The sequence below is a fragment of the Haliotis rufescens genome, unplaced genomic scaffold (genome assembly GCF_023055435.1).
Source record: "Haliotis rufescens isolate VD_foot unplaced genomic scaffold, xgHalRufe1.0.p SCAF_15, whole genome shotgun sequence".
NCBI lineage: Eukaryota > Metazoa > Mollusca > Gastropoda > Lepetellida > Haliotidae > Haliotis > Haliotis rufescens.
The window spans coordinates 7681019-7706102 of record NW_025963835.1 but is presented as its reverse complement, the minus strand read 5'-3'; the positions used below and the strand labels follow the sequence as shown (position 1 = coordinate 7706102).

The 25084-nt window shown below is 41.5% G+C and overlaps 1 protein-coding gene across 3 annotated transcripts; it reads left to right on the top strand.

Moving 5' to 3' along the window:
* The first annotated feature begins 929 nt into the window (after positions 1-929).
* On the top strand, positions 930-25076 carry LOC124119276 (paternally-expressed gene 3 protein-like). Of its 3 annotated transcripts, XM_046481733.2 has the most exons (6): positions 930-1111; positions 6781-6862; positions 14028-14249; positions 17840-18100; positions 19344-20837; positions 24922-25076. In XM_046481733.2, the coding sequence occupies exons 2-5, from the start codon at positions 6784-6786 to the stop codon at positions 20807-20809; spliced, it is 2028 nt and encodes a 675-aa protein (XP_046337689.2). In that variant the 5' UTR covers positions 930-1111; positions 6781-6783; the 3' UTR covers positions 20810-20837; positions 24922-25076. The 3 variants fall into 3 exon arrangements, with proteins under 3 accessions (XP_046337689.2, XP_046337692.2, XP_046337691.2); XM_046481736.2 differs by lacking the exons at positions 6781-6862; positions 24922-25076 and having other exon boundaries at positions 19344-23358; XM_046481735.2 differs by lacking the exons at positions 17840-18100; positions 24922-25076 and having other exon boundaries at positions 19344-23358.
* Positions 25077-25084: the final 8 nt, after the last annotated feature.

Genomic DNA, 25084 nt, shown 5'->3' with positions numbered 1-25084 from the left:
CTTATATTCTATTCGCCGGTGCGCACCAGCACGGCTGTTAGCGACACACTGTTGAATGGGGTCGACAGTAGCATTCGAGAGCATTCAGAAAACCAATAATTCCATATTAAACGGGAAGACTGTTTTGCCTAGATGCCAAATTAGACTGTTTCAATCACACACTTGCTCTTCTCACTCCAGCAAAGACTTGATGCGAAAATTTTGACTTCATGAAGTCATATGGCCTCTATACTATATGCACCAAGAAGATCTAACCTTTCATGCGCAAATAATTTTATTTTGGATGTAAGTGCTATTGGCCATACTCAAATAAGCTAAAATTGTCTTTAGAAATCGCGATGAACTTGACCGTTCGAAAACGTAGGATATTTTAAAACCTATACTAGGAAGCTTATACAACCTTATACGGGTATGCTTAGAAATACTAAATAGGGTACGAATTTTTTTTTATTTGTAGGGGTACGAATTTTCCAGGGATACGAAATTTCTAGAAGTATCAATTCATTTGGGGTACGAACTTACCGCAACCTTATAAATGCGCTGTCAAATATTTATATAGTCACTTCATACAAATAGTCACAACACTAACAAAAGCACTAACCAAAGGTATGATGTCTTTCACCAATGTATGATCAAGTTGAGGATATTATGGCAAACTCCCACACTCCAGTGGGAACACAATCGCAGAACCTGAACACCTGATGCATCGTCTCTCACGACGATCATAGGTTACTCACGACCTTGTCTAACCACAGCTATGAAACTGAAATTCAAACAGACAAAGAATATAATTTAGCTAGGGTAAGAGTATTCGTTGTCATGACAGTCATCACTCTTGTTTGTGAACATAACGTTCTGTCAGTCCCGAGGTCAACTCCATGCATTGCTGTGGCCGCTTATCGCAGTGGGGAGCTGTGACTGGTGGCAGCAAAGAGCTCCGCGAACAGGCATCGCCGTGAGGAGTTTGTGCAAGTACAGGAACTTGTCTCAGACACTTGTGGGACAAAATTCTTCATTTTGACGGAAGTATGTGCATTGTAGATGTGTGGTAGTCTACAATGAATGAAAGACAATACTGCCCGACCTGGGAAATAGGGAGACGTTCCCAGAGGTAAGCAGCAGCAACATGGTCTTGAGAAGTCGAAACGGCGCCTGGTCGACACAACACACACAGCACACACACAATTTAGGGAACAGTTCAAAAGTTGGATGTGGGATTAAAACGTTTTTGACACCATAACGCGGTATGTGATAATGTCTCCCAGACTAAGCTTATTCACGGGAGTGGTACCGGTAGTTTGTTCTTGAATATCAGCACAAACCATATATAAATCTGGTACATTACACCTGAAAATAACGTATTTAGATCTATGTCAGTCACATCAGGGTCAGCCAAAACATCTCCCAAATGTTCGAAAGCAATCTCACAGGATCGATTCCATCCCTTGAAAGTTGGAATATTTTCTTCAACTTGTGACATCATAAGTCTCTGTCAGGTTTGACCTACATTACCTGTGTATTGTAGTCCCAGGTGATTCCACTGTCATCATCATATGTCTGTCTTGACCCGTGAAGATCCGTGTGGAGAAATGGTCTTCAGCAACCCATGCTTGCTGTAAGAGGAGCCATTGGTCAGGCTGCTGACTTTGTTGATGCATGCCATCTTACCTCAATTGCATAGATCGATACTCATGATGTCAATCACAGGATTGTCTGGTCCAGACTCAATTATATACCAACCACCACCATTTAGGAGGAAGATTGCCGAGTGCAGCATTAAACAAACAAGCAAACAAAAAACATCATACATCTGTATCTTGTCGCCCTACATTACCTGTGTGTTGTTGGTGATTCTACCTGTGTCATTGTAAGTCTCAGTCTGGTTGCCTTACATTACCTGTGTGTTGTAGGTGATTCTACCTGTGTCATCGTAAGTCTCAGTCTGGTTGCCTTACATTACCTGTGTGTTGTAGGTGATTCTACCTGTGTCATCCTAAGTCTCAGTCTGGTTGCCCTACATTACCTGTGTGTTGTAGGTGATTCTACCTGTGTCATCCTAAGTCTCAGTCTGGTTGCCCTACATTACCTGCGTGTTGTAGGTGATTCTACCTGTGTCATTGTAAGTCTCAGTCTGGTTGCCCTACATTACCTGTGTGTTGTTGGTGATTCTACCTGTGTCATCGTAAGTCTCAGTCTGGTTACCTTACATTACCTGTGTGTTGTTGGTGATTCTACCTGTGTCATCCTAAGTCTCAGTCTGGTTGCCCTACATTACCTGTGTGTTGTAGGTGATTCTACCTGTGTCATCATAAGCCTCAGTCTGGTTGCCCTACATTACCTGCATGTTGTAGGTGATTCTACTTCAGTCTGGTTGCCCTACATTACCTGTGTGTTGTTGGTGATTCTACCTGTGTCATCAGTCTCAGTCTGGTTGCCCTACATTACCTGTGTGTTGTAGGTGATCTTACCTGTGTCATCATAAGTCTCAGTCTGGTTGCCCTACATTACCTGTGTGTTGTTGGTGATTCTACCTGTGTCATCATAAGTCTCAGTCTGGTTGCCCTACATTACCTGTGTGTTGTAGGTGATTCTACCTGTGTCATCATAAGTCTCAGTCTGGTTGCCCTACATTACCTGTGTGTTGTAGGTGATTCCACCTGTGTCATCATAAGTCTCAGTCTGGTTGCCCTACATTACCTGTGTGCTGTTGGTGATTCTACCTGTGTCATCATAAGTCTCAGTCTGGTTGCCCTATGTACCTGTGTGCTGTTGGTGATTCTACCTGTGTCATCATAAGCAGCGTTAGAAATTGGCACTAGTCCTGTAGTCCTTACCAAACTTCCCCAAAGTAAAGGTATCCTAAGGACATGTAGAAATTGACCCATTTTAAGGGTTTTGCTATATGTTATCATAATAAGGATGAGTGGACAAAAACTGTTAGTTTCTAACCCTGGTAAGTCTCAGTCTGGTTGCCTTACATTACCTGCGTGTTGTAGGTGATTCTACCTGTGTCATCATAAGTCTCAGTCTGGTTGCCCTACATTACCTGTGTGTTGTTGGTGATTCTACCTGTGTCATCCTAAGTCTCAGTCTGGTTGCCCTACATTACCTGTGTGTTGTTGGTGATTCTACTTGTGTCATCATAAGTCTCAGTCTGGTTGCCTTACATTACCTGTGTGTTGTAGGTGATTCTACCTGTGTCATCCTAAGTCTCAGTCTGGTTGCCCTACATTACCTGTGTGTTGCAGGTGATTCTACCTGTGTCATAATAAGTCTCAGTCTGGTTGCCCTACATTACCTGTGTGTTGTAGGTGATTCTACCTGTGTCATCATAAGTCTCAGTCTGGTTGCCCTACATTACCTGTGTGTTGTAGGTGATTCTACCTGTGTCATCATAAGTCTCAGTCTGGTTGCCTTACATTACCTGTGTGTTGTTGGTGATTCTACCTGTGTCATATGTCTCAGTCTGGTTGCCCTACATTACCTGTGTGTTGCAGGTGATTCTACCTGTGCCATAATAAGTCTCAGTCTGGTTGCCCTACATTACCTGTGTGTTGTAGGTGATTCTACCTGTGTCATCATAAGTCTCAGTCTGGTTGCCCTACATTACCTGTGTGTTGTAGGTGAATCTACCTGTGTCATTGTAAGTCTCAGTCTGGTTGCCCTACATTACCTGTGTGTTGGTGATTCTACCTGTGTCATCATCAGTCTCAGTCTGGTTGCCCTACATTACCTGTGTGTTGTTGGTGATTCTACCTGTGTCATATGTCTCAGTCTGGTTGCCCTACATTACCTGTGTGTTGCAGGTGATTCTACCTGTGCCATAATAAGTCTCAGTCTGGTTGCCCTACATTACCTGTGTGTTGTAGGTGATTCTACCTGTGTCATCATAAGTCTCAGTCTGGTTGCCCTACATTACCTGTGTGTTGTAGGTGAATCTACCTGTGTCATTGTAAGTCTCAGTCTGGTTGCCCTACATTACCTGTGTGTTGGTGATTCTACCTGTGTCATCATCAGTCTCAGTCTGGTTGCCGTACATTACGTGTGTGTTGTAGGTGAATCTACCTGTGTCATTGTAAGTCTCAGTCTGGTTGCCTTACATTACCTTTGTGTTGTTGGTGATTCCACCTGTGTCATTGTAAGTCTCAGTCTGGTTGCCTTACATTACCTGTGTGTTGTAGGTGATTCTACCTGTGTCATCATAAGTCTCAGTCTGGTTGCCTTACATTACCTGTGTGTTGTAGGTGATTCTACCTGTGTCATCCTAAGTCTCAGTCTGGTTGCCTTACATTACCTGTGTGTTGTAGGTGATTCTACCTGTGTCATTGTAAGTCTCAGTCTGGTTGCCTTACATTACCTGTGTGTTGTAGGTGATTCTACCTGTGTCATCATAAGTCTCAGTCTGGTTGCCTTACATTACCTGTGTGTTGTTGGTGATTCTACCTGTGTCATCCTAAGTCTCAGTCTGGTTGCCTTACATTACCTGTGTGTTGTAGGTGATTCTACTTGTGTCATATATCTCAGTCTGGTTGCCCTACATTACCTGTGTGTTGCAGGTGATTCTACCTGTGTCATCCTAAGTCTCAGTCTGGTTGACTTACATTACCTGTGTGTTGTTGGTGATTCCACCTGTGTGTTGTAGGTGATTCTACCTGTGTCATCATAAGTCTCAGTCTGGTTGACTTACATTACCTGTGTGTTGTAGGTGATTCTACCTGTGTCATCATAAGTCTCAGTCTGGTTGCCTTACATTACCTGTGTGTTGTAGGTGATTCTACCTGTGTCATCCTAAGTCTCAGTCTGGTTGACTTACATTACCTGTGTGTTGTAGGTGATTCTACCTGTGTCATCATAAGTCTCAGTCTGGTTGCCTTACATTACCTGTGTGTTGTTGGTGATTCTACCTGTGTCATCATAAGTCTCAGTCTGGTTGCCCTATGTACCTGTGTGTTGTTGGTGATTCTACCTGTGTCATCCTAAGTCTCAGTCTGGTTGCCTTACATTACCTGTGTGTTGTAGGTGATTCTACTTGTGTCATATGTCTCAGTCTGGTTGCCCTACATTACCTGTGTGTTGCAGGTGATTCTACCTGTGTCATCCTAAGTCTCAGTCTGGTTGCCTTACATTACCTGTGTGTTGTTGGTGATTCTACCTGTGTCATCATAAGTCTCAGTCTGGTTGCCCTACATTACCTGTGTGTTGTTGGTGATTCTACCTGTGTCATAATAAGTCTCAGTCTGGTTGCCTTACATTACCTGTGTGTTGTTGGTGATTCTACCTGTGTCATCATTAGTCTCAGTCTGGTTGCCCTACATTACCTGTGTGTTGTTGGTGATTCTACCTGTGTCATCATAAGTCTCAATCTGGTTGCCTTACATTACCTGTGTGTTGTAGGTGATTCTACCTGTGTCATCGTAAGTCTCAGTCTGGTTGCCCTACATTACCTGTGTGTTGTTGGTGATTCTACCTGTGTCATCATAAGTCTCAGTCTGGTTGCCCTACATTACCTGTGTGTTGTTGGTGATTCTACCTGTGTCATCCTAAGTCTCAGTCTGGTTGCCCTACATTACCTGTGTGTTGTTGGTGATTCTACCTGTGTCATCCTAAGTCTCAGTCTGGTTGCCTTACATTGCCTGTGTGTTGTTGGTGATTCTACCTGTGTCATCCTAAGTCTCAGTCTGGTTGCCCTACATTACCTGTGTGTTGTTGGTGATTCTACCTGTGTCATCGTAAGTCTCAGTCTGGTTGCCTTACATTACCTGTGTGCTGTTGGTGATTCTACCTGTGTCATCATAAGTCTCAGTCTGGTTGCCCTACATTACCTGCGTGTTGTAGGTGATTCTACCTGTGTCATCATAAGTCTCAGTCTGGTTGCCTTACATTACCTGTGTGTTGTTGGTGATTCCACCTGTGTCATCATAAGTCTCAGTCTGGTTGCCTTACATTACCTGTGTGTTGTTGGTGATTCCACCTGTGTCATCATAAGTCTCAGTCTGGTTGCCCTACATTACCTGTGTGTTGTTGGTGATTCTACCTGTGTCATAATAAGTCTCAGTCTGGTTGCCCTACATTACCTGCGTGTTGTAGGTGATTCTACCTGTGTCATCATAAGTCTCAGTCAGGTTGCCCTACATTACCTGTGTGTTGTAGGTGATTCTACCTGTGTCATCGTAAGTCTCAGTCTGGTTGCCTTACATTACCTGCGTGTTGTAGGTGATTCTACCTGTGTCATCGTAAGTCTCAGTCTGGTTGCCCTACATTACCTGTGTGTTGTTGGTGATTCTACCTGTGTCATCATAAGTCTCAGTCTGGTTGCCTTACATTACCTGTGTGTTGTAGGTGATTCTACCTGTGTCATCCTAAGTCTCAGTCTGGTTGCCTTACATTACCTGCGTGTTGTTGGTGATTCTACCTGTGTCATCGTAAGTCTCAGTCTGGTTGCCTTACATTACCTGTGTGTTGTAGGTGATTCTACCTGTGTCATCGTAAGTCTCAGTCTGGTTGCCTTACATTACCTGTGTGTTGTAGGTGATTCTACCTGTGTCATTGTAAGTCTCAGTCTGGTTGCCTTACATTACCTGTGTGTTGTAGGTGATTCTACCTGTGTCATCGTAAGTCTCAGTCTGGTTGCCTTACATTACCTGCGTGTTGTAGGTGATTCTACCTGTGTCATCGTAAGTCTCAGTCTGGTTGCCTTACATTACCTGTGTGTTGTAGGTGATTCTACCTGTGTCATCATAAGTCTCAGTCTGGTTGCCCTACATTACCTGCATGTTGTAGGTGATGCTGCTGATGTGGAGTAGAAGCTGTTGCCTGGCTGCGGTCATCATTTTACTGAGCCAGGCACTACCCTGTTTCACAGGTATGTCAGACATTCTCAAGGCATGCACATTTAAAGAAATTAGGAAATGTAGCAGTAGTGAATGTCTGGGAAAATCCAACGAACACACACTTAGGGTGTGAGATCAAAGACTCCCTGAAACACATAATTGCATAATAAATAACGTGCTTTGAAAATAAGTAACAAGCAAGAGGAATCACTGTTTTTCTTTCTGGAGTGAATTATTGTAACAGGTCTATGACATTTATTCCTTAGGGAAAGATGAACCATAGTTCCATGTTTCGAGGTGTGTATTCTCTTTCCTACCCATATGTCTCCAGGTACCATCATCAACCGCCTTTGAAATTTCTAGCTTCTGTCACCCAGAACAAATGTAACCCAAGTAAACAAGCAGCCTTTTCACGTCACATTAGATTGTGTCAAATAACTCGCTTTTACCATTCAAATTTAGTAAATTTCTATCACTTACACTAATACAAAAAGACAACATGCAAAACTTAAAAGTCAAAATTTTTTAAGTCAACATCAGCGAGTGCGAGAATGTCAGTTGAAGAGGGTCAGTAACCCAATATTAAAGTTTTCGAACATGAACATGATGCCAGACATGCATACCATCACTGGATGATAGATGGATATGGGATATTTAACAAGTTGTAGTTATTTATTCAGAATCAGAATCCAGCATTATGCAAGGTCTCATTCCACATCAGCACTTGGATGATAGACTGAAAGAACAGACAAAAGGAAAGCCAAAAACATGTTGCTGCATATAATTAATAAACTTTAACAAATGCAAGTCAACAATATTAGAAGTCAACATTGGTGAGTGCGAGAATGTCAGCTCAAGTGGGTCATACATGTTGACAGAACATTACAGCAGCTCAGTAAGACAATTTTAAAGTTTTCGAACATGAACATGATGCCAGACATGCATACCATCACTGGATGATAGATGGATATGGGATATTTAACAAGTTGTAGTTATTTATTCAGAATCAGAATCCAGCATTATGCATCGTTTTATTCCATATCAGTACTTGGATGATAGACTGAAAGAACGGACGAATGAAAAGTGGAACTGGCAACCAATGAAAAGCTGCGTTATTTATAGTAAGCAGGGTAGAGTGTATTAAATGTTCTATAATTCCAAAGAACATTACAGAACATGTAATACCCTCTACCCCGCTGCCAATTATGGGTAAGAATATATAATCATCAATGCTACACACACATATATAGAACAGTCTTATCATTGGTAATAGTTACTACATTCAATAATGCAAGCTCCTTCGCAGCCTGACACCTTCATAACACTCTCGGTAACATCGATGCTGTCAGTGTGGAAGCAGCCCTTACAAGAATCTTGAAATTGCCCTCTAACATATTGTACACTGGCCGATGGCCTACAAACAAGAATATGCTTGATTATCATGTTTATATTTTTGTTTATGTCTTCGGGAATGCCATCATAGTGAATTTTGAAAAGGTTTACTACTGACCAGATTTCCCAGATGAAATAACCTTTTTGTTTGTTTAATCACATTGGTTTGATATTGCAGACAAACAGAAAATCACCCAACTTCCCCCTTACATTCTAAATATACCAATTACATGATAGTTGAAATGAAATTCATATCTACAAAGAAAATAATGTAGCTGGGGTAAGATTATCACTTGGTGTAAGCATGATGGTCATTCCGTTGCGAGTTCTCAAAGCATGGTTGTAGCCACCTATCACAGTGGGGAGCATTGACTGGTGGCAGCGATAGAGAGCTCCGCAAACAAGCTACGCTGTGAGGAGCTTGAAGATAATGTGAGTGTATGAATACAATGTTTCACTGTCATGTGTAAATAGGCAGGATTATAGCAGCCACAGCATAATCAAATTGAGTTTAACAGAATAATACAACTTCAAAGACTTTAAAAGTTGACACATTAATTTAATACCATACAACAGCCTACCTTTAGGATTGAGCACCATAAGGTTTCCAAATACGTCACAATTTGTGAAATTTTGTTGCAAGATACACCGGCAAACAATGCCCAGTGATGTCAGTCTAGCAACAGGGCTGCTGGGGTCATCTGGTGTGTATAAGCTCCTCTCAGTGATCTATCATCTCTACATGCAATGTCATTGAATAAGCCCCACAAAGTTAATAGTTTTCAATATTTGTTAGTGAAACTAGTTCCAACAGCACATATAAACATACACTTTGGTATTAAATGCTGTGTAGTACCAGCTTCTTGTTAGTAAACAGTCGTATCTTCAGTGGGCATGTATAGTATAGCCTCTATAGTAATGAACATACTACACAATACATAAAGGAAATGTCATGTGTCGAGTGAAATATCATGTTTCTCTCATCGAGTGACGGGGAAAGGTGATATTGGCCACAAGTGAAAATATCTCCTCATCCCCCCTGTCACAAGATAAGAGAAACATGATATTTCACTCGACACGTGGAATATTTTATTTATTATATACTTTTTGTGTAGTTGTCTACCAGAAAATTAATTTTTTTAATTACAAATGTAAAACCTTGAAACGTAAATTCTCACTACCTAACACACATCGACGGTTGACCACCCCTTGTATTTGCGATTAAAAAGTAGTTACGTGTTTGCAAAATCTTAAAAAAATATAAACAAAAGTATCAAAATATATTTGGGGTCACGAAAATTCTTCATCATACATTTAGATATGATTATATACAGAATCAACTTTAACAAAAGATATTCTTGAAAACTAGGAGACCGCTGTTGGAAGCAAAAGAATACATGCTGGTCAAGGAACAAACCTGGCGCTTTGCAAAACGAACAGTCTCGATTGACGAGTTAAATGAGAAATTTAAAGTTTATTAGGAAACTTTTTCAAGAGAATAACAAACTGCAAGAAGTGATATTAACTCCATAAAAGACTATCTGTCATTACTTTTCCTTGTCAATGTGGACTTAAGTAAAAAGAATGCCAACAGTTTGTGGACGGGCTAGTCTTATGTCTTATGACAAAGGTAGACAATTTAAGGGGAGGTAACTCCTGTTTGACAATAGTTCCATGGAAGTGTTATGTTCACAGCAGTGAAATATCAAGTGTTCTGTTCACATCAGTGAAAGGTCAAGTGTTATGTTCACAGCAGTGAAATGTCAAGTGTTATGTTCACAGCAGTGAAATATCAAGTGTTATGTTCTGTGCAATTAAAATATCACTTTTCTCAACTTCTGGAAACTCAGTCTTTCACACTGAAGTATATGACTGCGGTATTGACTATATGAAAGATTAAGACATTACACTTACCCATTCTGTATTATAAACATATGCAATACTTTGAGACAGAATGATGTGTAATATTACCTGTGAATATACATGAAGTTGTACACAAATATAAACAATATCAACACTGTATACAAGGCGTAATCCCCAGCTGCCACACTTATGGCAACGCCATATCCATCAACCTGAATGAATGATACTTAGACTATGTACACTATTTGACATTTAACAAATTGAACACAGAAATACACACATTCTGTTGATGATGATTTGCATTATTACATCTGAATCCATACAATACAAACACTATTTTGAAAAGCTTTTCAAATGGAAAACGAGGTAAAAATTTACTCACACATTTCATTCATTCATTCAAGTTATATAAGAATATATTTTAGTGATAGCTTGTTGTTGTTCAGCTTACTTTATGAAGACTTAAAGAAAAATACATAACCTAAATTATATTATATTACCTACATATAGTTTACTTAATAAAACACTTTCAACATACTGTATTTTATTTTAATACAACGCAATTAATTTAAGATTATGGACATATAACTCACCTGATTTGAGATGGCAACTTTACACAGGCCGATCTGTGCAGGTCTGTCATGTGCTGAGAATGTATGCAGGGTATCAAAGCATGCATGTTAACAACAGGTCAACTCAGGTGTCAGCTTGGCCAATCAGCCTACAGCTTCTGGACATGGGGCAATTAGGAGGTCACACAGGCAGTTTGTACACTGTGTTAGAGCTGACTGATAAATCTAAATGAAACAAACATCTAATCATGCTGATGCTTGGTTTAATATTTTAAGCTGAAATGAATTACTGTATTCGCTGTGGTAAGAAACCGTCTTAAATAAGTACCCAATCATTATAAGCGCCCCCTACTATTAAGACAGAACACTGACATGACAGTCCATATTTTCTATCATTGAAAAAGTTTTAATTTGATCGACATTAGAGCTGAGTTTGTTTGCTAGATCACAATCTCTGAAAACCAATTTAACTTGTTATGTATGGTTGTAATTAGTGTCCCTCTTTGTGAATTTTCTAAGAGCCTGTGGCACATATTCAGCAAGTATGGTAGTGGTTTGCTTGCCCTAGGTGAATGAATGTCGCTTAAAGTTACCATTCTACCATGTGTATTTGGAAAACACTCAATTCTCATTAGTCAATCAGAGGTTTCTAATCACAATGACCAACTGACAACTCTGATTCAAAGATTTCATTTGACAGCCACGATTTCTATGGGTGTCAGTGTCTGAAATTCAGGAAGTAAGTCCAGGGATCCTTGTCATTGGCGTCATGTTACAAACTGAAGGTTGAGGATGACGTAGTATTATCAGGGTTTTACCTTGTCTTACAAAAGTGGGGGTGCAGGGCACCACCAGTAATAAATTTTATGGGTCCTTGCAGGCAATATGAACGTCCTGTAAAGTAATGAAATGGTGTGGTGTACTATACCTTTAGATAATTACTGTAGAGCCTGGAATGAATTAGTGATCATGTTGACAGTGGTTTTGATTGATGGGTAAAATAACAGACGCCCATAACTGCTCTTGACCCGTGAAGATCCGGGGTAGAATAGGTCTTCAGCAACCCATGCTTGCCGTAAGGCGACTATGCTGGTTATAAGAGGTGACTCACAGCATCAGGTAGTCAAGCCCGCTGACTTGGTTGATGCATGTCATCAATCCCAATTGCGTGGATCGATGCTCATGATGTCCATCACTGGATTGTCTGGTCCAGACTGGATTATTTACAGACCGCAGTCATATAGCTGGAATTTTGCTGAGTGCGGCGTAAAACAAACAAACAAACAAACATAATTGCTCTTGATGCACTGTCGGTACAATGAATGTTGTTGTGGGTCCCTTGGGACGCTGTATCATTCTTTTCTGCTTCCATGCTCTTCATTTGTGCATACTTGATGCACATTTGTGCATTGCGTAAAACCCTGTATCATATGCGTAGTTGTCATGTTTAGCTAAACAAGATCGGCTAAGTATATTGTTGCTTTGAACATTTTGTGGAACGTTTTTAGTTTGACAGCTGTTTGACAATAAATAGCCTGTTTCTTGGTATATTTTTGAAGGTCTTGTGTTTATGACAGCCCCACAAATGAATTTATTATAAAAGAAGTTCTTGACCTTTATACCAATTTAATCCCATTGTCACACAATGTTATGGTGACTTGAGCCCCAAGTTGTGTGCATTAGACGGTCCCAAATTATAGTTTTCACCCTTGTCATTTCAAGCTGTCTTTTCCTTCCTCAGTATGGGCTCCACTCCATGTAGAAACATATGTTAGCCGTGTATGTGACATCAGTATGGACTAAAAGCAAAACTTGGAAGATCAATTTTGATCCAAGTATAATACATGTAGAAAGGATCTGTTTTCTGGAAAAGAAATGCCTCAAACATGCCAGACTTCATGAAACAGGTATGTCCCATAGGCACCTTGGACAGCCAAATGACCAGAGGCAAACCCATATTATTATTTATTAATATTATATTTCTACGTTAAGAGTTTAGATAATAGTGAGGAGTTATTATTTAACATCACACTGGCAATATTTCAGCCATATCATGATGAGGGAATGTATACATTTAATAATATATTGATATAAACTATTTAAAAACCTGCCGACAATGGACAGTAAAACAACTAGAGTATCAAAGATTTTGTATGTAAAACTAGCATGTAACCATAAAATATGACTATTCATAACAATACATAATAAAAATGGGCTATTGATCACAAGCAACTAAAGGTCACCATACTGGGGACCATGGGGACCTACGGTACATCAGCTACCTACACGGTTCCCAAGCTGGATTGACACCATCCCTTTAGTCACTGGTTCTTTTTGACAAACAAATATTCTGAGATTAAGACACTGGTGTACATAAGTATACTTTGAATGATGTGGGCTTACATACCCAGAGAGGGGAATGTTTTGATGTAAATACTGTATCACAAGCCAGTGATCACTGTTCACAAACTGCCCAGCATTCACAACTGTCTGTTTTTATTATTTATAAGTCACTCACATTTTGTTAGATCTAACTAGTGTGAGTTTCTGAATGTGTGTTTGCAGAACTAACGGGATCGGGTGGTCAGGCTCGGGTGGTCAGGCTCGGTGTCTTGGTTGATGCATGTCATCATATCCCAATTGCGTGGATCGATGCTCATGATATCAATCACTGGATTGTCTGGTCCAGGTTCGATATTTTACAGATAGCCATATAGCTGGAATATTGCTGAGTGCGGCATTAAACAAGAAACCAAACCAAACCTTTGCAGAATTTCCAGACAGTATGGTTGCCCAGGTTTTTAATAAGCATGCAAAATAGGGCTTGTACTTACATACCCAACTGTATATAGAAATACCAACTTTTCAGATAAGATTAACTCAAGAATAATTGAATCTGTACTCAAATAATTGACCTTGTCTTTCTGTAATATTTACAATATGTACTAAGCAACAGATGTAATGGACAGTGGACAGATTGATGGAAGGTACGAGTGAGTAACATGGTTGAAGATGGCAGCAGCAAAGAATCTAGGTCTTTCCATCATGTCCATAATCTGAAATATTATTCTGCTTCTCCTTTGTTGAAAGCTTCAAGGGTACATTTTTAAGGACACTGTCTTTCCTGCTTAATTTTGCATCTTAGACAAATCTTAAACATGTTAAATAGAACATTTTGTGTGGCAGTCAAATGTCCCTGGTCAGGCAAGTATTTTAACACCCCAACTTCTTGAAACATCTCATGCTATTTATCCTCAGTGAAAAAAAAACCAATTTGACCACTTATTAAAGACCTCTATACAGTATAATGCTGTGGTATTCATAAGATACACAAAGACCTTGTTAGAGTAAAACATTGTTGAAATTTCAGATTGCCCCTTTTATTGCCGAGAGTGCCTAGATGATCAGTGTCTGTCATGTCTACGATTCTCCTGGGGTCATGACAAACGCGGGCATCTAGACTGCCACTCCACCTGCTGGCTTGAGTGTTCCGCGACCTGTGACCCGGAAACCGGGGAGTGCCTGCCCACCTACAACCAGGACAACACCAGAGTCAACTATATCAAGTGTCATCACAATGGAACATGTATTGGTCAGTTACATAGCTACATATTTTCTACCTAAGTGAACCAGAAAAATGGAAATATGTCACCAAAAATATAGTCAAGTACTTTGAATGAATGTATGATATATTGTGCCTCGCTGAATATTTGTGATGTCACTAAAGGTGAAAATGGCACACAGCCTCCACAGTCTTCTCTATACAAACACCCCCTCTGTACCAGGTCTTCTCTACACAAACACCCCCTCTGTACAAAGTCTTCTCTACACAAACACCCCCTCTGTACCAGGTCTTCTCTACACAAACACCCCCTCTGTACCAAGTCTTCTCTACACAAACATCCCCTCTGTACCAAGTCTTCTCTTACACAAACACCCCCTCTGTACCAAGTCTTCTCTACACAAACACCCCCTCTGTTCCAAGTCTTCTCTTACACAAACACCCCCTCTGTACCAAGTCTTCTCTACACAAACACCCCCTCTGTACCAAGTCTTCTCTACACAAACAGCCCCTCTGTTCCAAGTCTTCTCTACACAAACATCCCCACTGTACCAAGTCTTCTCTTACACAAACACCCCCTCTGTACCAAGTCTTCTCTACACAAACACCCCCTCTGTACCAAGTCTTCTCTACACAAACACCCCCTCTGTTCCAAGTCTTCTCTTACGCAAACACCCCCTCTGTACCAAGTCTTCTCTTACACAAACACCCCCTCTGTACCAAGTCTTCTCTACACAAACACCCCCTCTGTTCCAAGTCTTCTCTTACACAAACACCCCCTCTGTACCAAGTCTTCTCTACACAAACACCCCCTCTGTACCAAGTCTTCTCTACACAAACACTCCCTCTGTTCCAAATCTACTCTACACAAACATCCCCTCTGTACCAAGTCTTCTCTACACAAACACTCCCTCTGTTCCAAGTCTACTCTACACAAACATCCCCTCTGTACCAAGTCTTCTTTACACAAACACCCTCTCTGTACCAAGTCTTCTCTACACAAACAGCCCCTCTGTACCAGGTCTTCTCTACACAAACACCCCCACTGTTCCAAGTCTTCTCTACACAAACATCCCCTCTGTTCCAAGTCTTCTCTTACACAAACACCCCCTCTGTACCAAGTCTTCTCTACACAAACACCCCCTCTGTACCATGTCTTCTCTTACACAAACACCCCCTCTGTACCAAGTCTTCTCTACACAAACAGCCCCTCTGTTCCAAGTCTTCTCTACACAAACATCCCCTCTGTACCAAGTCTTCTCTACACAAACACTCCCTCTGTTCCAAGTCTACTCTACACAAACATCCCCTCTGTACCAAGTCTTCTTTACACAAACACCCCCTCTGTACCAAGTCTTCTCTACACAAACAGCCCCTCTGTACCAGGTCTTCTCTACACAAACACCCCCTCTGTTCCAAGTCTTCTCTACACAAACATCCCCTCTGTTCCAAGTCTTCTCTTACACAAACACCCCCTCTGTTCCAAGTCTTCTCTACACAAACACCCCCTCTGTTCCAAGTCTTCTCTACACAAACATCCCCTCTGTTCCAAGTCTTCTCTTACACAAACACCCCCTCTGTACCAAGTCTTCTCTACACAAACACCCCCTCTGTACCATGTCTTCTCTTACACAAACACGCCCTCTGTACCAGGTCTTCTCTACACAGACACCCCCTCTGTACCAAGTCTTCTCTACACAAACACCCCCTCTGTACCAAGTCTTCTCTACACAAACACCCCCTCTGTACCAAGTCTTCTCTATACAAACACCCCCTCTGTACCAAGTCTTCTCTACACAAACACCCCCTCTGTTCCAAGTCTTCTCTACACAAACATCCCCTCTGTTCCAAGTCTTCTCTTACACAAACACCCCCTCTGTACCAAGTCTTCTCTACACAAACATCCCCTCTGTACCATGTCTTCTCTTACACAAACAGCCCCTCTGTACCAGGTCTTCTCTACACAAACACCCCCTCTGTACCAAGTCTTCTCTACACAAACACCCCCTCTGTTCCAAGTCTTCTCTTACACAAACACCCCCTCTGTACCAAGTCTTCTCTACACAAACACCCCCTCTGTACCATGTCTTCTCTTACACAAACACCCCCTCTGTTCCAAGTCTTCTCTACACAAACACCCCCTCTGTTCCAAGTCTTCTCTACACAAACATCCCCTCTGTACCAAGTCTTCTCTACACAAACACCCACTCTGTTCCAAGTCTTCTCTACACAAACACCCCCTCTGTTCCAAGTCTTCTCTACACAAACACCCCCTCTGTTCCAAGTCTTCTCTACACAAACATCCCCTCTGTACCAAGTCTTCTCTACACAAACATCCCCTCTGTTCCAAGTCTTCTCTACACAAACACCCCCTCTGTTCCAAGTCTTCTCTACACAAACAGCCCCTCTGTTCCAAGTCTTCTCTACACAAACAGCCCCTCTGTACCAAGTCTTCTCTACACAAACATCCCCTCTGTTCCAAGTCTTCTCTACACAAACACCCCCTCTGTTCCAAGTCTTCTCTACACAAACAGCCCCTCTGTTCCAAGTCTTCTCTACACAAACACCCCCTCTGTTCCAAGTCTTCTCTACACAAACACCCCCTCTGTTCCAAGTCTTCTCTACACAAACAGCCCCTCTGTACCAAGTCTTCTCTACACAAACATCCCCTCTGTACAAAGTCTTCTCTACAAAAACAGCCCCTCTGTTCCAAGTCTTCTCTTCACATAACCCTTTCTTTTCCATGTCTTCTCTGCAGATAATCCTTGCTTTTCCAAATCTTCTCTACACATAACCCTTTCTGTTTAAGGTTTTCTCCACATACACACCCTTTCTGTTTCAAATATATCTTCTCCGCACAAATCACCTCATCTTAATAACATTGGTTGCTCTGCTCTGTTTGGCCAAAAGTTAAAATATTTCATGTTTTTCTTGTAAATATTAAAACACTCATTGAAACATTTTGCTTTTCCCTCACTTCCTTACAGATATTTTATCTGAAGTAATGTATATTTTCACCTACATACATGAATGTATATTATCGCCTAGATACATGAATGTATATACAAAGAAAAATGTTAAGTACACACCTATTTCTGAACCATGACAAATGGCAAAAATCATGGCATGGGATGACTGACCACAGGAGCTTGGCGATACAAATGTCATCAGATAGAACAAACATTTAACAACAAGTAAATTGGTGAGTTGTGATTGAAATTTACTGACATAAACATCATGGTAACACAGGTACTTTGTGGTGTTTGATGATCGCCTTCGTGTCCTGGTGACACAATGTCATGGAATAAAACCGAGCTTAAGAAAGCAATTTTAACGTTTGGATATACTGCTTTTAGAGATACTCAAGGGTAGCATGCTGCACGGGCATACCGAGCTTTTCGTCACGCATGACTGATTACATCATCTCAAGAAAACAATTCTTCCCGTAATTATATCTTTCATGACTGTTACAAATATTGAGACCAAATAATAATGAAATATATTAGGGTGTGCTTTACCTTTTTCTTTGCATATATATATTATGTACATATATGAATATGCACATTGACCCCTGTTATGGAACAAATAGCAAATCTGAAGTATGAGTTCCTCTTCTGCAGAGTGTCCCCGCCAGTGTAGGTGTCGCGATGGACAGTGTGCGTCCTGCAGACGCGGGCACTATGGCCCCAAGACAATGTGTGTCCATCAGTGCAGTACAGGATGTGTGGACAGCCGGTGTGATGGGGATACTGGCCACTGCACATATGGGTGTGAGCCTCTCTTGTACGGTGATCAGTGTGACCTGTCCTGTACTGGAGACTGCAGCAGGTGCGACAGACAGACAGGATTGTGCCCAACAACAACTACTGCTACTACTAAATGTATGTGACACATACAAGTCAGTCTGCCCCTTCAGCCACTAGTCCCAAACACAGTCTAGTGAAATGTATTGAAATCAATGGGGCTGAGCTGGAAGTCGCTACAGGGGGTGTAACAATAAGACAGCGTCATCACTGGATCAGGTCCAGCATCCAGTACTCTGATCACTGATAACAAGCTACTATAGGATAACACATAAAGCTGTCAGAACTAGATCAGTGCTCATTGTAGGATTTTTGTTAAAAAGTTTTTGTATTTTATTAACTGTCATGAAATTGGCAGGCAGTTTTGCCCATGTGACAGTAAGACTTGACTGAATTACTCTCTTTGTGTAGGTTAGTCAAACAACCTGGCAGGAAACAAAGAGAGCTTAATAATATGGAAGTTGGGTGTAAGATTTCTCTTCTTTACATTGCAAGGTACCATAAGTACTAGGTAACTCGGGTACACGGGTCGGATGAGTCCTGAGTAAGACCCGGGTACCCACAGTACTACCAGGACCCGTGGTTAGTCACGTGATATATAGTTTAATGACAAAATATCACTATAACTCCATGTTTACACTGCTAGTCACAAATGTTAGCATTTCTTTTTAACTATCCATGCATTACATCTGATTTCACATGTTTCAATACAGATAAAACTTCCGTCAACTTCTGTGTGTGCATGGCCAGATCATTTTATAGTGTACTAAAACACATTTTTTTCAGGGCTACGGTGAAACTATTCTCAATTGGACATTTTGTACCGGTATCCCATGAGACCTACAGCGGGTACCCGTGTACGGGTTTGGGTACCTGGGTAGTAAATCTGCACTGTCCCAGCCCTAATAAGTACCATGCCCAACTCCACCATCCTGGTATGCTAGAGACCTTTATATGGACAATGAATAAGTTACGAATTCACTAGAAGCTAAAGCTACTGGTATTTTGAAAGAATTTAAAAAAGCAAACATTTACATGTACACCTTATTGTTTTTAGCCTCTAACCCCACACTTTGAGATTCTGGGTTAGAATTTGTCCCCAGCAAGAGGCGCCTATGGTCAGGCTTTGTGGCTTTGTTGATAGTGTGTCATTGTACTCAAAGATGACAGGGTTTAATGCTCATACTGTCAATCACTGTTTTATCTGGTCCAGATTTTTTTTAGAGCATTAAACAATTAAACGAAGAAGCATTGATATTTTCTGCATACTTGTCTTGTCTAGTCTGTATATTTTGCCTGACAGTTGGGATTGTCATTGTAGGGCCAGAGAAGGATGCATCAGAAGATGAAGGGAGAAGTCTACCTGAAAAACTTGCCATTGGTGCTGGAATTGTTGTGTCCCTTTTTGTTGTGGTGTGTGTGTTCAAGTGGTGCCAGAGACAGAATACACCCAGTGAATACAGTGATGACGATAGCAATGACCTCGAGATGCTGCCAGCGGCACAAACCCATCTGTCACCCTCACAGAATAGTGGTCCTATTACACCAGAAAACAATTCCAGGAATTATGTTTTGGATGCGGATACCCCTTTGTTTGACACTGGCAGGGAGGAGGAAGTGGGGGGAGAAAATGAGTCGATGCCTCAACCCTCAGCCTCTCCCCCACTGGAATTCAGTGAACCAGCACAGCCACCATACAGTGAACCAGCACAGCCTTCATACCGGGAACCAGCACAGTCACCATACCGGGAACCAGCACAGCCTTCATACCGGGAACCAGCACAGCCACCATACCGGGAACCAGCACAGCCTTCATACCGGGAACCAGCACAGTCACCATACCGGGAACCAGCACAGTCACCATACCGGGAACCAGCACAGTCACCATACCGGGAACCAGCACAGCCACCATACCGGGAACCAGCACAGTCATCATACCAGGAACCCGCACAGCCACCATACCGGGAACCAGCACAGCCTTCATACCGGGAACCAGCAGAGTCACCATACCGGGAACCAGCACAGCCACCATACCGGGAACCAGCACAGTCACCATACCGGGAACCAGCACAGTCACCATACCGGGAACCAGCACAGTCAACATACCGGGAACCAGCACAGTCACCATACCGGGAACCAGCACAATCACCATACCGGGAACCAGCACAGCCACCATACCAGGAACCCGCACAGTCACCATACCAGGAACCCGCACAGCCACCATACCAGGAACCAGCACAGCCTTCATACCGGGAACCAGCACAGCCTTCATACCGGGAACCAGCACAGTCACCATACCGGGAACCATCACATTCACCATACCGGGAACCAGCACAGTCACCATACCGGGAACCAGCACAGCCGGCATACCAGGAACCAGCACAGCCTTCATACCGGGAACCAGCACAGCACTCATACCGGGAACCAGCACAGCCACCCTATCGAGAACCAGCACAGCACTCATACTGGGAACCAGCAGAGTCACCATACCGGGAACCAGCACAGTCACCATACCGGAAACCAGCACAGTCACCATACCGAGTACCTGCACAGCCACCATACCGGGAACCAGCACAGTCACCATACCGGGAACCAGCACAGTCACCATACCGGGAACCAGCACAGTCAACATACCGGGAACCAGCACAGTCACCATACCGGGAACCAGCAGAGTCGCCTTCTCAACCTGTACCCTCAGCCTCCTGGGAGGCTCCTCCACCGTCCAGACCTTATGAAGCCCCCCCAGCATACAGCTCTCTCTTCCCTGACCAGTCTTCCAAGCACTAGCACATCCCAGTCCACTCCGTAACACACGGTGATATAACTGAAATACTATTCAAGGCAGCATCTCCCTCGCTCACTCTCTTCCTTGGACTTCAGCAGAAGTACCTTGCACTTCAGTAGAAGAAGTAAGCAAGGCATGTGTTAAACTTAAAGAGCCTTATAATTATGTAACTGTACTGATCAAATTTATATGATTGGAGCAAAATTTTATCAAAAGAATCATTTCAAAAATGGAAGTGACATTAATCTGACATCCCTGATTTTGGCTCAAGATGCATTTCCTACATTAGTAAAGATATCATAACAGGGGGAAATCTCTTTCCTATGTTTGTTTTTACCAGAACCTGTTTAATTTTGGACAGATATTATACTTTTATTTCTTCTTGTTTCGGTGTCATGTGGGTATATTTGTAATGTTGTGTGTAGTCTTGATGATGTTACGGGGTACATAGGGGCGGCCCATGATGTGCACCCCACTGAGGATCTGGGTAGAATGAGTCCCAGGCACCCATTGTCATTTCAATGATTTGTGAGAGGAAATTAAATTGGGAACCTGTGGGGACATGGGTTAGAATCAGCCCCTGGCAACCTAATGGATTTGGTGGGGTGGTCAGACTCGGTGACTTGGCTGATGGCATGTCAGCATACCGTGACTGCATGGATCATTGCTCATAATATTAAGCATTAGGTTGTGAGTATTGCCGTGTGTGATGTTAAACAGAAAATACACACACATGCTTTTTAACCATTATTTAAGGAACGTTTTACTCACCTTAATATTTTTTAAGGCTTTATCATTGATAGGGTATAGGTAATGGTTCATTCAACATGTTCATGTGTGGTGTTTTGTTAATGGCTCTTTTGTGATTGTGAAGAAACTGTTACCCTTGCTTTTATCACAAATGACCAGCATTTATACTAGCAGAAATATTCTGAGCCCATAACATTCCACTGAAATAGATTTTGACAGTTAACGGATTTAAAAAAAATAAAAATTCACACTCATGAAGTCCTTTCACATTCACAATAAGTGGATGTATTTATTTCTTTGCTGCTTTTGATAAATAACAGGCATTAAAGAACAAACTGAAACAGCATCATGTGCATATAGTAATGACTGGAATGTCCTTTCCTTATATCATGTATATGTAACTGTATTTTATTGCTTTCTTACGTCTTTGGTAATGCAGCCTTGTGTCACAGTGTGTAGAGTTGATGATCTTACTTACATCTCCCAGCCTCTTGGACAGAAAAAGACAACGCCCTAGCTTTTCGTATGAAGAAACTTTTTTAAGAAAAACAACTAATCCAGTAGTTTTTGTTTATGAATACATTTTGTATATAAAATGCCAAGTGCTTTCAACTAATTATTAATAACACAGGTAGTTTTTATATGGTGCAATATATTTTCTTGATGCCATTAGTTGTGTATTCAAGCACAGCTGGTCTCATTAGATCATGTTCTCAGTAGATATATCCATAATATCTGCACATTGTACAATATTGTGCTGTCATACAGCAGGTTACTTACAATGGGTTGTGGTCGAATGGTTGCTTACGTACAATGGGTTGTGGTCGAATGGTTGCTTACATACAATGGGTTGTGGTCGAATGGTTGCTTGGTGTTATTGAATAGTTCTCATGAGACACAATCTAGGGAGTGGTATTTTACATGTTACTCACATCAAATTATGTTTGTATAGCAGCCGAACCAAAAATGAATCATTGTGTTGAAAACCTAATGACGCACTGAATGAAACCGGGGTAGAGTAAATGGTTGTCATTGCTTTGTATTGGCTGGCTTCAACATGAGAGAACAGCACTACTGGAATCCTTTTTGGTGTTGAAAAAAACAAATGTTTTCAGTGCAGTCCATGATGTCTGTTGCAGCATTATGCAGGATTTACTTGACACAAATTCCAGAGAGCTTGATCTGGCTGATGTGATCTATGGATTCCAGGAAAACTGTCCTCTCCAAACTCTGAAGGGGCTATTTATGGAACCGATATTCTGGTCATAGTTACCCATGAAGCCTATAGGGATAAAGTCAACAGGAAGGGATGGTACTCATTGATTTTAAAAGGCATTTGTGATCATAATTATGACTTCAAGGACATACACAAAGACAGGTGTTCTCCAATTCAGAAATATTCAACATGCCTGAAAAATATCACAGAAATACAGTTTGCCAACAATGAATTGTCCAAGACCATTGTTATTTTAGAAGAAGGTTCCCAGACCTTCCTGTCACTGAAATGCACAATCTTGGGAACAAGCATTGTTCAATTATAGACTCTGCAGTGGGCCTATGACCACTGACAATTTTGGTGAAATGTCTGTCTGTATCTCATTGGTGAACCATGAAAGAACACACGTTCTTTGTTATGTTTTCTATGTATTTGTTATCGCATGACAAGTTTATATGTGTTTTCATTTATATATATGTATATATATGTATGTGTATATATATATATATATATGGTTTTACAATGGTGTGTACACATGTACATGATTTTGGGGTATGAGTGAGTGAGTGAGTGAGTTGGGTTTAACACAGCTTTTAACAGTATTCCAGTTCACAAGCACAGGTATGGAGCTGACAAACCTAGAAATATAATCGAACCGAACCTGGATTCGAACCCACAATCATAGGTTTCTGGCGTGCCCAAAGGACACAACTCTGCACAGCGAATTGAGGCGCCTCAGACGATTAGGTCACCCATGCCCCATATTGGGGAACTATACACTATTTGAGAAAAGTAGCGCAGAATGACTCTGGTATCTAGACACCATCACACCCATGCCCCCTGTTTCCAGTATGTTATTGTTTTGGGGCCGGTTGGGTAGCCTAGTGGTTAAGGCGTTCGCTCTTCACGCTGAAGTTGCAGGTTTGATTCCCCACATCTATACAATGTGTGAAGCCCGTTTCTGGTTTCCATGGTGATATTGCTAAAAGCGCAGTAAAACACAACTCACTCATTCCTATGGTGGTACAGTCATGAAAGACTAGCTACATTTGTGTAACAATGGAGTTATCATGATATAACATTTATTTCTAAGTTTTCATATTATAATAAGATACACAGCAAGTGAATTTATAAGTTATCATGGTTTAACATTTATACCAGATTTCGTATAATTTTAGAACAGCAAGATATTAGGTATCAGGAAAAAATCAGATACAAAATATTAGTAGTTTCCAAAGGTAATGGGAACCCATCTCCCAGACATTCTATTCAATGAGACAAAAGTTATGTCTACATAGTTTAATAGATTTAAAGCTTTTAAATACTAGCCTGAGGTAACAAGATCCCATCTCCCAGACATACTACTCTATAAGACAAAAGTTATGTCTACATAGTTTTATAGATTGCCTTGAACTATTTTATTTAAGTAAAGTGAGTGAGTATGGTTTTACGCCGCTTTAAGCAATATTCCAGCATTATCACGGCGGGGTACACCAGAAATGGGCTTCACACATTGTACCCATGTCGGGAATCGAACTAGGGTCTTCGGCGTGACGAGCTAACGCTTTAACCACTAGGCTACCCGACCGCCCCTGTTAAAGTAAATATGTCATTACCTATATTAGAATAACATTCAGTAATTACTTCAATTTAGACTTTAGATTAGCCCCATACAAGCTTGTCTATTGTGATACCATAATCTCTTTCCAAGCACCCGGGGGCACGGGTGGCCCAGTCGCCTAAGGCGCCGCAATTCGCTGTGCAGAGTTGCGTCCCTTGGACACGCCAGAAACCTATGATTGTGGGTTCGAATTTGCCCCGATTATGTTTCTAGGTTTGTCAGCACCATACCCGTAATCGTGCGTTTCACCGAAGTGGTAAACGTCTGAGACCTGCATCACTTCGGGCTTTCCTCCCACATTAAGCTGACACGCTGTGGTATAACTGGAATACTGTTAAAAGCTGTGTAAAACCCAACTCACTCACACACTTTCCAAGCACCCATGAAATAAATCGACAAGATTAGTCCAACAGGATTAACAGGATTAAGTTTTCCCCTATGTCTAACCATTCATTTACTATAGGGCACACCCAATTATGTATCAACCAATCATATTCCTTTTTATTGTTCTAATCTTTGTTAAATAGATACAGAAGCAAGATGTTAGGCAGGGTTTTGACGCTCATACCAAGCAGACCTCTCTCCCACAGCCCAGAGGGTGTACCGACTCTGCAGCATCCACAGCTATAGTTAAGATATTCTTTATTGTTCATGTTTCTTGTAAATAAAATTGTAATATGTCTCCTGTGA